The sequence below is a fragment of the Pistacia vera genome, unplaced genomic scaffold (genome assembly GCF_008641045.1).
Source record: "Pistacia vera cultivar Batoury unplaced genomic scaffold, PisVer_v2 Contig550, whole genome shotgun sequence".
Lineage (NCBI taxonomy): Eukaryota > Viridiplantae > Streptophyta > Magnoliopsida > Sapindales > Anacardiaceae > Pistacia > Pistacia vera.
In genome coordinates this window covers 390,337-404,987 of record NW_022196391.1, presented here as the reverse complement: position 1 = coordinate 404,987, position 14,651 = coordinate 390,337, and the positions used below count along the sequence as shown (strand labels likewise).

Sequence of the window (14,651 nt, the reverse complement as noted above, 5' to 3'; positions counted from 1 at the left end):
ATTCTAGCTCTTGGTGTTTTGTTCCTTCACCCTTTTCTTTACTTATGTTTGAGGTACCTGAATTAGAAGATTGCATTGTACTACATTGTTCTTGTTCTTCGACAGATGATCTGGTAGTTGATGTTTTGTCAGTAATTTTTGGTGTTAAAGCCTGATGTTGAATCGCATCTGCTGTTGATGAATCCTTTCCATCTTCCTCTTCAACTGCCTGTAATTTTTGTATAAACTATTAATAGCATGTTAATGTCAAGCAACTATTGCTATCATTTGAATTTTTAAAAATATGTTACTTAAAATAAAAAATAAAATATACTGACCTCTTCCAATCGCTGTAGCTTGTAATCATTTTCTAGTTCATCTTTGACTGGAAATTTTTTTAATACAGTATAAGTCTCATATCCTTGTTTCAAATCAGTTTCTGACAACTTAATTTTGAAAACAAAAGTCTTTCCACAAAAAGCATTTACAACATCTGGAATTCTTTCATGATTGTTTTCTTGGGTTTTCAATAACTGGGAACATGACAATCCAACCAATTTCTGGCATACTGAATCAAACATTATAAAAGCCGCTTCAACAGTGCCATCTGTGACTGCAATATCAACTTTATACCTATTATAACAAACAATATTCATTAATAAATATCAAATGTTAACGTTATAATGCATTGTCTTACAACAATTATTTAATTTTCAATAAAAAACTGATTCACCTCATTTGTGGAAATTTTATCTCCTTGTTGCATTTAACACAGTAGAAATTGCTATTGTTCATATTAGGAATTTTCTTCTTACAAACACTGCAAGATAAGTAACACCAACCAAATCTGCCATTGACTCCAATTATTTTTGCCTTTATTGTATATTCTGTAATCCAATCCCAGTTATACCACATAAGGCTGGTAAGATATTTCAAAGATACTCTATTTTGAAACATCTCCTCCTCAACCGATATCTCATTTAGCTTTCTCTTTTGCAATTTAACAACTGGAATATTTTCATTACTGCAAATCGTACAGCAAATGAGACATAAATTGTATAATTATTTCTTAAAATATTTGCAGAAAAGGCTGCTAAAACACGTACTTTCTCTGCAAAAGATGGACCTCGTCAATTTCTAGATTGATATAGATTCTTGATCCCGAAGTACTATTAAGATATATCTTACCTGTACATTTAAAATCACGAATTATTAAACCATAAATTTCTATCTAATATCAAAAGCCTAAAATACCTTGAAACTCTTTAATGTTTGTTGATGTGATAATTATGACAACTGATTTGTCATCTCCCATTAGCAAGCTCTCATCAATTTTTTCGAAATTTCTTCCCATAATGAAACTCTAAATGTCTCCTTGAAAATAACATCAATGTAAGATAATCAAATTGTACCACATTATTACGATATTCAGAAAAGGACTTACTGTTCAATCAGCAAAATGATATCTCGTTTATAACTGTTTGTTGATACAATTTTTTTGATCTCACCTACACCATTCAAAATACCTTTAACATCTGTAAACCATTTACTATATTTAAAATTACAGTAAATAATATAGATGTACAACATGAATAGTAATAAAAGGTTTACTTGATAACAAACATGTGTCATTTTTTCTATTTTGCAGATCATTGATACCAGCAAATTGAAATTTAAACTCTGGAATAGCAACTGTTACTTCCTTGATCTCCTCGATGGAAGTATTCATGAGAAATTGTAAATGATAAGCACCTTCAACAGGCTTATAAGTAGCAGCACATGGTATGACCTTCACATTTTTAATCATATATATGGCCTTCATGAATTTGGTTCTTAAATTTTACAACTCAATTTTTTGGTATAGTCCCATGCATCACATCATGCTATAAAATAATTACAAATAAAAAAGGTTAACGAACTTACACAATTTCAATGTTGGTAAAATTATACTCCCTCTGTTTTTTTTAAGTGTCGTTTTGGGGGTATAATTTTTTTTTTAAATAAGTGTCGCTTATCTTGTCTCAGTTGTCTGATATCTCTATTCTCTCATTTTTGCGATGGCCCACATCTCTTCTCTCTCTCTTCTTTGCTCTACGTGTCTGCCTCAATCTTCTCTCTCCACTTTTTTGTATGCCCACGCCTCCTCTCTCTTTTTGTTTGCATAAAAAAATGTGCAATTAGCTAAAGCGTCACTTATTTGGAAACAAAGGGAGTATAATTTAACTAAAATATATAATACCTCTTCATCAATAAGAATTATATAAAGACTAATCAACTCGTTGTCCCTTCTAAAATTAAAACATTCCCACAATCTAGAAACCCTGACAATCAATATCAATTATCTCGCAATTGATTAATATCTTTAAACAAAATATTTGAAACTGTCATAACTATCTTGCAAAGATATTAATCCAAAGACGTGTGATATTTCAAATTGTATTTTGTTATGTTTATATAGGAACAACAAAATGCGAACAGGAAGAATAGTAAGAGACTATTTCTCGTAAATAGATACATTTATTGAACATATTTAGTGTATAGTTTCCACTAAATTGATGTGATAATTGAAGGGTTGATGAATATTATCATGTTCAGATTAAATGTATGTACATATGTAGAATATCAATAGTTAAGAGATTGTGATAAATAGTTAGATTTAGTAAATATATTTAAAATATTAGGAACAACAAAATGCGAAAAGGCAGAATAGCAAGAGATTATTTCTCGTAAATAGTTACATTTATTGAACATATTTAGTGCATAATTTCCACTAAATTGTTGTGATAACTAAATGGTTGATGAATATTATCATGTTCAGATTAAATGTACATATGTAGAATATCAATAGTTAAGAGATTGTGATAAATAGTTATATTTAGTAAATATCTTTAAAATATTATTTTGAGAAATTATCACTGGTAATTGAAACCATGACTATTATAACAAGCCCAATGCTTTTTTAATTCTCGTATAACTTTTATCAAAAACTAAAAATAGTAAAATATCACCGTAAAATTCAATATTACATTAATGACGTAAATTATGACGCCACGACTCGTTTCATAACCAGACCGCTCGGTTCAGTGAAAACAAACCGTGCAGAGGCTAGGATTGAGCCGGTTATATCTCATTTTAGCTCAACACTTGATTTTCACTCTCAAGAACCATCTAGAGAGAAACCCTAGCCATGGATCGTCCCTCCGATAAAGATAAATCGTCCAAACGTTCACGTGACGACCGTGACCGTGACCATGACCGTGACCGTGAACGTGAACACAAGCACCGTCACAGAGACCGAGACGAAAAACACCGTGAGCGAGAGCACCACCACCACCGATCATCGTCAGATCACAAATCCTTAAAGCGCGAGGACCGGGAGGGTTCACGCGACCGCGATTTCAAGCGCGAGAAATCGCACGACGATCATCGTGAGTCGAGGCGCGACAGAGAGAGATCTCATGAGAGGGAGGGAACGAAGCATCGTGAACGTGAAGTGAAGCGCGAGGAATTGGATGCTAATGACGTGGAAATCGATGGGAGAAAGAAGAGGAAAGAAAGAGAAGAGAGCGAGGAGAGAGGGGAGAAGAAGGCTAGGGTTTTGGATGATAAGAGAGGTAAGAGAAGGTTTGAGGATAGTTTCGAAAAACAAGAGGACAGCGAGGGTGTTTCTGATAATGTGAATGTTAACGAAGTTAATGTGAAGAAAGAAGTGAGTGATGATGATGTGACGGTTCGTGGTGGCTCCGCCAATTCGAACGTAAGTTTCCGAACTTTTTAGTGTTTTATACATGTAGTTATATGTCTTTGAAACACTTATAATAGTGTCTTATGGATTGGACCAATTTTTGAAACTAGCAAACTCACATTGCTTCCAATTATATATTTGCTGTTTGATACGGGGTTAATTGTTTGCTGATTGGTTTTTGTTTACTATGAATTGTACGTGTTTAACAATTTAAGTAATATTTTTTTTTATTAATATGATTTGTTTTCATATTTTTAGCCATTTTACTAATCCGCACTGCAGGTTAGTAGCTGGTTAAAGATTTTGTTGTTCTTTTTCATTTTCATGTTGTTGTGGTTTATTTGTTGGCTTCTGAATTTAACTTATGATTACAGGGTGCCACTCTTGAATCCCTTAATGTGGTACCAAGGACTGTGCCTGAGACCTCTATGGCCACTGGTGATCATCCCCTTCCTACAAAGGTATCTTCAATTTATACCACAAATGAAAATAAGGGAGTTAGTATTACCAGATCTCATGAGGTTCCTGGAAAATCTAGTACAGATGGGACATCATCGGCTGCTGGGAAAAGTGGAAGTCTATCTCTAGATGCTTTAGCCAAAGCTAAGAAAGCTTTACAAATGCAGAAGGAATTGTCAGAAAAGCTGAAGAAGATACCATTGGTAAGAAGAATCTGCACTGTTNAAAATTCAATATTACATTAATGACGTAAATTATGACGCCACGACTCGTTTCATAACCAGACCGCTCGGTTCAGTGAAAACAAACCGTGCAGAGGCTAGGATTGAGCCGGTTATATCTCATTTTAGCTCAACACTTGATTTTCACTCTCAAGAACCATCTGGAGAGAAACCCTAGCCATGGATCGTCCCTCCGACAAAGACAAATCGTCCAAACGTTCCCGTGACGACCGTGACCGTGAACATGACCGTGACCGTGAACGTGAACACAAGCACCGTCACAGAGACCGAGACGAAAAACACCGTGAGCGAGAGCACCACTACCACCGATCATCGTCAGATCACAAATCCTCAAAGCGCGAGGACCGGGAGGGTTCACGCGACCACGATTTCAAGAGCGAGAAATCGCACGACGATCATCGCGAGTCGAGGCGCGACAGAGAGAGATCTCATGAGAGGGAGGGAACGAAGCATCGTGAACGTGAAGTGAAGCGCGAGGAATTGGATGCTAATGACGTGGAAATCGATGGGAGAAAGAAGAGGAAAGAAAGAGAAGAGAGCGAGGAGAGAGGGGAGAAGAAGGCTAGGGTTTTGGATGATAAGAGAGGGAACAGAAGGTTTGAGGATAGTTTCGAAAAACAAGAGGACAGCGAGGGTGTTTCTGATAATGTCAATGTTAACGAAGTTAATTTGAAGAAAGAAGTGAGTGATGATGATGCGACGGTTCGTGGCGGCTCCGCCAATTCGAACGTAAGTTTCCGAACTTTTTAGTGTTTTATACATGTAGTTATATGTCTTTGAAACACTTATAATAGTGTATTATGGATTGGACCAATTTTTGAAACTAGCAAACTCACATTGCTTCCAATGATATATTTGCTGTTTGATACGGGGTTAATTGTTTGCTCATTAGTTTTTGTTTACTATGAATTGTACATGTTTAACAATTTAAGTAATATTTTTTTTTATTATTATGATTTGTTTTCATATTTTTAGCCACTTTACTAATCCGCACTACAGGTTAGGAGCTGGTTAAAGATTTTGTTGTTCTTTTTCATTTTCATATTGTTGTGGTTTATTTGTTGACTTCTGAATTTAACTTATGCTTACAGGGTGCCGCTCTTGAATCCCTTAATGTGGTATCAAGGACTGTGCCTGAGACCTCTATGGCCACTGGTGATCATCCCCTTCCTACAAAGGTATCTTCAATTTATACCACAAATGAAAATAAGGGAGTTAGTATTACCAGATCTCATGAGGTTCCTGGAAAATCTAGTACAGATGGGACATCATCAGCTGCTGGGAAAAGTGGAAGTCTATCTCTAGATGCTTTAGCCAAAGCTAAGAAAGCTTTACAAATGCAGAAGGAATTGTCAGAAAAGCTGAAGAAGATACCATTGGTAAGAAGAATCTGCACTGTTGAGAAAGTTGTTTCTTTGCTCTTCTCTCATGTGGTCAAATTTTATGTTTGTTTAGTAATATGTATTCCTTGGTAGACACTGAATGCTGCTTTTCATTTTTTTAGTTGAACAAGGGCACAAGTTCAGATGGTAGCTTAGTCTCTGGATTGAAAGACGGAGTGAAACTGCCATCCTCTGGTACTGGAATAATGCAGGGAACAGGATCAACAACTGGAAATGCTTTATCATCTGGTGCAATGCCAAGTTCATCAAACTTACCAGCTGCCGCAGCAGCTTCTGTGAAGCCACCTGCAAGTGGGGTGCCTACTATTCCTGGCCTTACTAATATACCCAACATTGAAGCTGTTAAACGTGCTCAAGAGCTCGCTGCTAAGATGGGCTTTCGTCAGGACCCTGAATTTGCACCTCTTATAAACCTATTTCCTGGGCAGATGCCAACAGATGTTGCTGCTCCCCAGAAGCCGACCAAGGCTCCTGTTCTTCGTGTGGATGCACTTGGTAGGGAAATAGATGAACATGGAAATGTAGTGAATGTGACTAAACCAAACAACCTTAGCACGCTAAAGGTTTATTTCTGACACATGGAGATGGTTATTCTGTTATCTCTATGTTTTGATCCCTTAATTTTATTAGTGCTTTAAGCTAATCATTTTAAACTGTCCAGGTCAACATCAATAAACAGAAAAAGGATGCATTCCAAATTCTTAAACCTGAGTTGGAGGTGGATCCGGAATCAAATCCTCATTATGATCAGAGAATGGGTGTAAATAAAACTAAGCTTTTAAGACCCAAACGGATGACTTTCCAGTTTGTAGAGGAAGGAAAATGGTCAAAAGAAGCTGAGATTCTGAGAGTCAAGGTACTTTTCACTTCCTTGTCTGCCCTCATTTAATCACTATTATAAATTCCATGCATATTTATATCTGGTCTTCGCAGAGTCAATTTGGAGAAGCTGGAGCAAAGGAGCGACAGGCAAAGCAAGCACAGTTGGCAAAAGTGAAGGGAGGGGCTGATATTAATCCTAATTTGATAGAGGTAGCAGAAAGAGTTGTGACCAAGGAAAAACCCAAGGACCCAATTCCTGAAATAGAGTGGTGGTAAGTTGATATATTTTAATCTTTGGTATAACATGCCAATTTATTTTTCAGTAAGGAATAGTCTTTATTTAATTTGCTTGGTTTGACCAAAGAGAGATATCTACATATAGAAGCTATTTTTGACATGAAAAAAGTCCGATCTTATCTTCATGTTGAACCTAGACATTCCGTTCCCCCACCCTAGGGGCAGATACAAATTGCATTTTGCTTATTGCCCAAAGAACAAAGAACTTGTATTTTTCAATGACCTTTTATGATGGAGTGCATAGTATATGTTTGATAGCATATAAGAGTTCAGCTTGATATGTTGCTGTTCTTGTTAATCTTTAACTACAGCTGAGGTTTTGGCCAGTGATGGTAAATTTGGATAAAAAAAAAAAAAAACGTATGTCAAAAACCTAGGAGTGGTTGTTAAGATGAAACAGATCCATTTTCATCTCATTTGAAGCCTGTTGCTTTTTTACTATTAGATGTTAAAATATGAAGCATACCCTAAAGATTGTTACTGCTAACAATCTTATAACATAGGTTGAAATTTGGTATTTGGGTTTATTTATATATTTTAGTTTATCAGAGGTTAAAATGCAATACTCTCTCTTTCTCCAATATTTTTTTTTAATATTTTGTACGTGAAGGGGTACTTTTACAATCTGATTGCATATGCTCTGAATTTCAGGGATAAGCCTCTATTGCTTAATGGTTCTTATGGTGACATATCTGATGGTGGCATAGTTGAAGATAAACTGAAGAAGGAAAAAATCACTATCTATGTTGAACATCCTCGTCCTATTGAGCCTCCTGCTGAGCCAGCTCCTCCCCCTCCTCAACCACTGAAGCTGACAAAGAAGGAACAAAAAAAACTCCGTACTCAGAGGCGGCTGGCTAGGGAGAAAGATAGACAGGAGATGATAAGACAAGGCTTGATTGAACCCCCTAAACCTAAAGTTAAAATGAGCAATTTGATGAAAGTTCTTGGTTCTGAAGCAACCCAAGATCCTACTAGACTAGAAAAAGAAATCCGTAGTGCTGCTGCTGAGCGTGAACAAGCTCATATTGACAGGAACGTTGCACGCAAGCTTACACCTGCTGAGCGCCGAGAGAAGAAAGAGAGAAAACTATTTGATGACTCTAATTCACTTGATACTATTGTTTCAGTTTACAAGATCAATGACCTGTCACACCCAAAAACCCGCTTCAAAGTTGATGTTAATGCCCATGAAAACCGTTTAACTGGTTGTGTTGTAATCACTGAGGGGATTAGCGTTGTGGTTGTTGAAGGTGGAAGCAAATCCATCAAGAGATATGGGATGCTTATGCTTAGGCGTATAGACTGGGCGAAAGCAGTGAATGAAGAAGATGAAGATAAAGATGAGATTTCTGATAAACCCGTCAATAAGTGCATGCTAGTGTGGCAGGGAAGTGTGGCCAAACCAAGCTTCAATAGATTTTCTGTTCATGAGTGCATGACTGAAGCAGCTGCCAAGAAAGTTTTTGCCGATGCTGGGGTAGCGCATTACTGGGATTTGGCTGTCAACTTCACGGATGACCAAATGTAATCAGAGATTCTACTTTTCTTTAATATTACATGGTCATCAAATGAGTTTGTTCAACTTGGGCTGCTTTGCTTCTGACATTTTGATAGGTTGAGATTTTTTCCGGCAAATTACTAGATGCAGCACTTAAACCATAGGAGAAGGTTGCAAATGCTGATCATCATCAGTCAAAATGTTATTGAAATCTATAAAATTTAAGCCCCATATATCTGAACCATTTTTATAGACAGAATGTGCATCAGTTAGATGGATTTATTAGGAATGATATTGTTGTCCAATCTAATGCCATGTGCTATGCTGGAATTTTCTTGTTCAACAACCAATGTTTATAACTTGATATCCTTGCTAATTTACCATGTTTTGATTTTATTTATGTTCTATGATGCCGCCTTTGCCAATAGCCAGAAATCCCAATGAGATAGAGCAGAATGTATAACATTTATTGCATGTAACTAACTAGTTATTATTATTATTAAAGTTCAAGCCTTTAAGCCATAAATAATGTTAATACTAATTTGAAAATAAACCCTTGATTAACTTGACTTTATAACGTTGCTAATTACCTATTCAAGTTAATCAGTAATATATATAATGGTCGTCTTTGTCACTGTTTCACTGGTAAACAAATTAATTTAGTTAAAGGTCAAAGTAAAAGACTCCCTTTATATTTGAAAGCTGTTGAACTGCTTAACAAATTATCTGTCTAGGTCCGTAGTCAAATTTTGTTATAAAAATTTCATGCCAGGCCATATTTGTTTATCTATAGACATACACTGAGTAACAGTGTTTTAATACCTGACGCAGGGTGAAACCTGGCAAAGTGCCTAGGTCTCGGATTGACTTTTTGAACTGGTTTGACGGGCGGGTCAAACTAGTGATATCAACGTGTCCAAAAGTTTTAAAATCCAGCAAACACACCCCTAAAAATTACATAGAAGTCCCTACAAGTTTGAATCCAACAAACACACCCCAAATACAAATCGGCGGTCAATTGGTTGGTGGCAGCGACACACCAAATGGAAATGTCACTCATCCTTTGAATCATTCCTCAGCAAATATGCCCAAGATCTAGCCAAAATAGAAACATTTTGCGGCAAAAAACCCACTATCGGCGTCAACAACCCAAGCCAAATAGAGCCTTTTTTCGATGTCAACAACACCCTCCATTACCACAAAAACACTCATCTTAGCCTCCTGACCAAAACCCATCCCACCCCCCTATTTGTCCTACCAATTGCCGACAACAGCCCGCTATTGTGGCAAGTGACTTTTGCCTTTTTCAGTTGTTTCACTCACCAAAAATCACCTCCGTCGCAACATTTCTACTCGCAGGCACTTCCTTGCCAAAACCCCTAACATCCCCACCACTCTCTGGTCCCCAGTAGTCGCTCTCCTTTCTAAGGTTTGAGATTGAAATGGGTGAACAATAGGAATGGTGACCCGGCCCAACAAAGGCCCCAGGTTTCGATTAGACCAATTAAACTGACCGGGTCGGGCCAGGTTTTCAAAACAGAGTTGGGTAAATTAAGTATTTGTTTTGGAATGTTTTCAAAGTAGTTAAAAAGCACTTTAAAATAATATTTTATCTATTGAAATAGAATGGGTAAATCTTTGAATTCATGTTTTCAAGTGCTTCAATAGTAATAAAAAATTTAAAATATCTAAATTGAAGAATCTACTAAATGCATCCACTTTAACTTCTTCCTCAGTCGGGAAAAAAAAAACAAAAAAACAAAAATGTTATCTTAAAAGATTGAGTAAAAATAGCCTGACAAACGTCTTTCACTAATTTCTTTCACAAGTTGCACACGTGGCATTAAGTTGGCGGCTCCCACTAGAACGATCGCAAAATGATTTCGACTACACCTAAAAAACGACTGTTCCTCCATAGGGAACGATCGTTCCTTAGATGAGGACCGACTGTTCCTTGGATGAGGAATGGTCGTTCTTGGTTGAGGAACAGCCATTCCAATGGTGGGATGGGGTGATGGAATGGCCATCCCCGTTCCATAAGATGGAAAGGGTACTCCATGTTCCATCTTATGGAACCCCTATCCCATGGAATAAGGGGTCCATAAGAATCTTCATTCCTTCTTATGAATGATGGAACACCCATTCCATCTTAGAGAACAGCCATTCCTTATGAGAACAGTCGTTCTTCATTAATGGAACGACCGTTTCTTATGAATGAACGATCGTTTTTTCCTAATAACAATTGTTCATATTTAGTCAAAGTTCGTGATTTGACATATAAAACCAACTCAATATCACGTTTGACATTTGTGAGAGAAGTTTGTAAATATAGTATTATTGTAAAAGATTTATTTGAGTGTACCTGAAATGTAATTGGTAGGAGCTAGATGAGCGTTGAAAGGTGGCAATGAATTAATACACTTTGTAATTAAATCGAATAGGTTTAGGTCCGTTGAACTTGAACCTTGACACCAACAACATTGTACCAAATTTAGTCTCTTCGTCAAATCTTCACGTCTTCTCCACGTGATTAATCAGTTGTACCATAACCTTATTAATCAAAATTCAACTGTTTTATGAATGTACGAGTTATGGGTTTTCATATGTTATAATATACTTTTCTTTGTCATCAGTGCAATGACCCGTCAAATCAATACCCTTAATTTTATTTTCTTCTCTTTCCCACTTACAATCTGGTTATTTTTAGTGAGAAAATTTCCCAATCGAGTATGAACATAAGAGAAAATAATCTTCAACACATAGCTTACTAAATTGAGAGTAAGCACCAGCTATGACTATGAGAAGTTCTACTCAAATTTGTCAAAAGTCAAAACAAAACAATGTGAAAAGTTAGAAAAAGACACCCAACAAAGTGAGTTTGATGTATATAAATAAGGCCCATGCCAATTAGCCCATATGGTTGCCCATGCACAAGCACATGCACAATTTTCTAATTTGACTTGCGCCAGAGCGAGACTTTTAAAAGCAGCAGCCAGCAATTATAGGTATGAGTTAGCTTGCAATTTGGCCATCTACATTAACTACCAAGACCAAAGAGGTCATTTTTTGGCACCCAAAATGTTAAGTTTTGTGGCTTAATTTTCTCGGTTTCTTAATCTTCACTTTGTTGGTTAACTCTTTTAGTAGTCTTGTTTGAGATTTTTATTCATTTACTCTTTTGGTTGTCCTTTTGAAGGGGCAAATATAAGAGTCAATTGTTATTACCCCTCTTCGTTTAATAAGTGTCATATCATTGTCAATCTTCAAACCTATTTAATTACACGGCAACTTTTTTCTTTATAAACCCTTTCAAAATATCTATTTTGTCCTTGTAATTAAGTTATACTAACCACGAAAAATGTCTATTTTTTCGATGTAATTAAGATTTCAAATGTAACTATACTAAACATGATATTTCAACTAATGATTCGCCTAGATGTAATTAAGTTATACTAAACACGAAAAATGTCTATTTTTTCGTTGAAATTAAGATTTCAAATGTAAATATGCTAAACATGAATATGATATTTCAACTAATTGTTTGTCTAGATTTAAAATTAGGACATCCACAAGAAAGAACAGGTTTTAATATACTAAACATGATATTTTAACTAATTATTCTTCTAGAATTAAAATTAGGACGTCCACAAGAAAGAAAGAATAAACTCAAAACCTTTAGCTTGACGGTTTATGCATTTTAATGAAATATGTGGAGGAGATATATGATGCGGACAAGTTCAACTAGCTTTGAGAGGAAGTAACTGAGAAAGTGGGGAAATTTATGAAGCTCAGGTGGCATTGGGTCCTTAAGAAATGAATAAGAACATGACTTGTAATTAAGGTTTGTATATGGGCGGCTGCTACTTGCTCGCGCTCCCATCTCATAATTAATCCTGCCTTGAATACTTTCACAATAATAAATTACTTTGATGTGAAGTCATAACATTTTTACCCAATTTTTAATCTGATATTTCCACTTTTTGTAAAGGTTTCTGTTATGCCTTAAAAAATCAGGACTCTCGTCGGTAAGAGGCAATCAAAATTTAGGGAGATTTTGTACCGTTCAGACGTTGTCACGTCGCATAAGGACGGAAGAGATATGGTTTTTATCAGTGTAGCAGGTGAATGTCAAGCTTACGAGTGGTTAGGGATTGTACACCTGCTCAAACCCTACGCAATTTGAGGATATTTCTCGTGCAGACAACCAATTGGATGCAAGGAAGGACTTACAGACTTGTAATCATTACCTTGAATTCTCCCACTATAAATAGAAGACTCCTCTCTCATTTATGAGATTGACTTATTTTAGTCTAAAACAACATATACTCTCTCTCTCTCTCTTTATATATATATATATATATATATATATATTATAATATAATTCTCTCTAGATTATAACTCGACTTGCTACATGCGTCCTGATTGTAACCATCTGTTAATATAATCACAATGGACGTAAGAATCGCTTTTGAGCATCCGAACCACTTTAAAAATCGTCTTTATTCACTCTCTTGCTATACATTTCCATATCAACGTGTAACTTTTAAGCCCACTTAGCATTTTACACGTGTGAGTTGTTGTTGTCAAAATCAAGCATCAACAGTTTCAAAACAAACAAATAAGCAACCTCTAAATGGATTAACAGATTTAATTATTTATTGGAATCAACTTCAACTATAAGATTGATTATATAATTTTCTGTTTAGATTACAATCAGTTTGGTTAATTATATGTTTGCTCTTTTGGGTATTAAGTGAGATAATTAAAGAACTTTTATAGGGGAAAATATTGCAGAATGAACAAATCATTATTGGTTAAGGCAAGATTAATTAGATAAACAAGCCTTAAAATATGCAAGAATCAAGCTGGATAACAGATAAGTATGAACTTATAATTTAATTATCTTAATGTTATTTTCTCAGCCACAAGCTTTTAAAATATCATTTTATTACCCAAATTTATATTTCGTTTTCAATTTTGACATCGTTATGACCCCATACTATCACCATTCTCTTATACGATCATCACTCACCAAACCTTTCAAACCCTACGTCCGTTAGCCCTGCCAATCGCCAGTAATCTAGCGATTAGGATTTACGCAGCTGTCCCTCCTAAGTCAAATTCTGATCAATCCCAACCATCAAAATCCAACCTTTCACCACAAAAAGACGCATCGGTGTCCCCTTTTCAAAAGTCTCAATGGCCTAGACCGAGTTTACTCTTTGTTCACTGATGAAATATAAATTTGGATAGCAAAATTGTATTTTAAAAGTTTGTGGGTAGGTAAGTGTCATTAAGTCATTATTTGGGTGGGAAAAATTCATTAACTCTTTAATTATATATGATAATCCAAACTTAAATAATTAAATAGGGTGATTAAGTTAATTAATTCCCTTACTCATAAGGTAATGTATAGAGCCTTTCAATGTCACTTATAGATCAATGTTCTCATCCTTTGGTAGTTTAGGTCACAATTTGATCAACAAGCTTCAATACACAACTGTCTATATTGTATATGTATATAAGGTTTTTAATTGTAGAATACGTTTCAGAAAATACTTGAAACATAATCTGTAGTAAAACATGTCACGTTTAAATAATAATCCTAACTCTTAAAAAAGATATCTATTTATTACGATTTGATAAATATGTGGAGGAGATATATGATGTGGACAAGTTCAACTAGCTTTGAGATGAAGTAATCGAGAAAGGGTGGGAATTTATGAAGCTCAGGTGCCATTGGGTGTTTAAGAAATGAATAGGAATATGACTTGTAATTTTGGGCGGCTGCTACTTGCCAGCCTTCCCACTTAATTTCAATCTTGCCCTTAATTGAATAAATCCAACTTAATTTCACAATAATAAATTACTTTGATGTCTAAAGTCTTAACATTTTACCCAATTTTTATGCATACTTTTAATGTTTCAGAACAGACAAAGAAGCAATCTCTAAATTGGGTAATTAAAGAACTTTTTTAGGGGAAAATATTGCAGAATGAACAAATCATTAGTGCTTAAGGTAAGATTAGTTAGATAAACAAGCCTTAAAAATCTGCAAGCTGGATTATAGATAAGTATGAACTTATAATTTAATCATGAGTAAACTACTTTTTTTTTTTTCCCACCCACTGATTTTTAAAATACAATTTCACTACTTAAATTTATATATTGTTTCCAATTTCGATATCGTTGTAACCTCACAC

The 14,651-nt window shown here is 35.4% G+C and overlaps 1 protein-coding gene across 7 annotated transcripts in view; it reads left to right on the top strand.

Annotated features, from left to right (window-relative positions):
- The first annotated feature begins 3,111 nt into the window (after positions 1-3,111).
- The window catches only part of LOC116107946 (protein RDM16), a 32,027-nt gene continuing 20,487 nt past the window's right edge, over positions 3,112-14,651 (top strand). Inside the window, exons 1-7 of one of the 7 annotated variants that reach the window (XM_031394223.1) lie at positions 3,596-3,736; positions 4,099-4,185; positions 4,263-4,386; positions 5,930-6,391; positions 6,490-6,684; positions 6,762-6,922; positions 7,599-8,754. In XM_031394223.1, coding sequence (XP_031250083.1) covers positions 4,121-4,185; positions 4,263-4,386; positions 5,930-6,391; positions 6,490-6,684; positions 6,762-6,922; positions 7,599-8,478 — 1,887 coding nt within the window. In that variant the 5' untranslated portion in view covers positions 3,596-3,736; positions 4,099-4,120 and the 3' untranslated portion in view covers positions 8,479-8,754. Of the gene's footprint in view, positions 3,737-4,098; positions 4,387-5,523; positions 5,805-5,929; positions 6,392-6,489; positions 6,685-6,761; positions 6,923-7,598; positions 8,755-14,651 lie in introns of those variants that run through there. The other 6 variants (XM_031394229.1, XM_031394219.1, XM_031394228.1 and 3 more) reach the window with 6 other exon arrangements.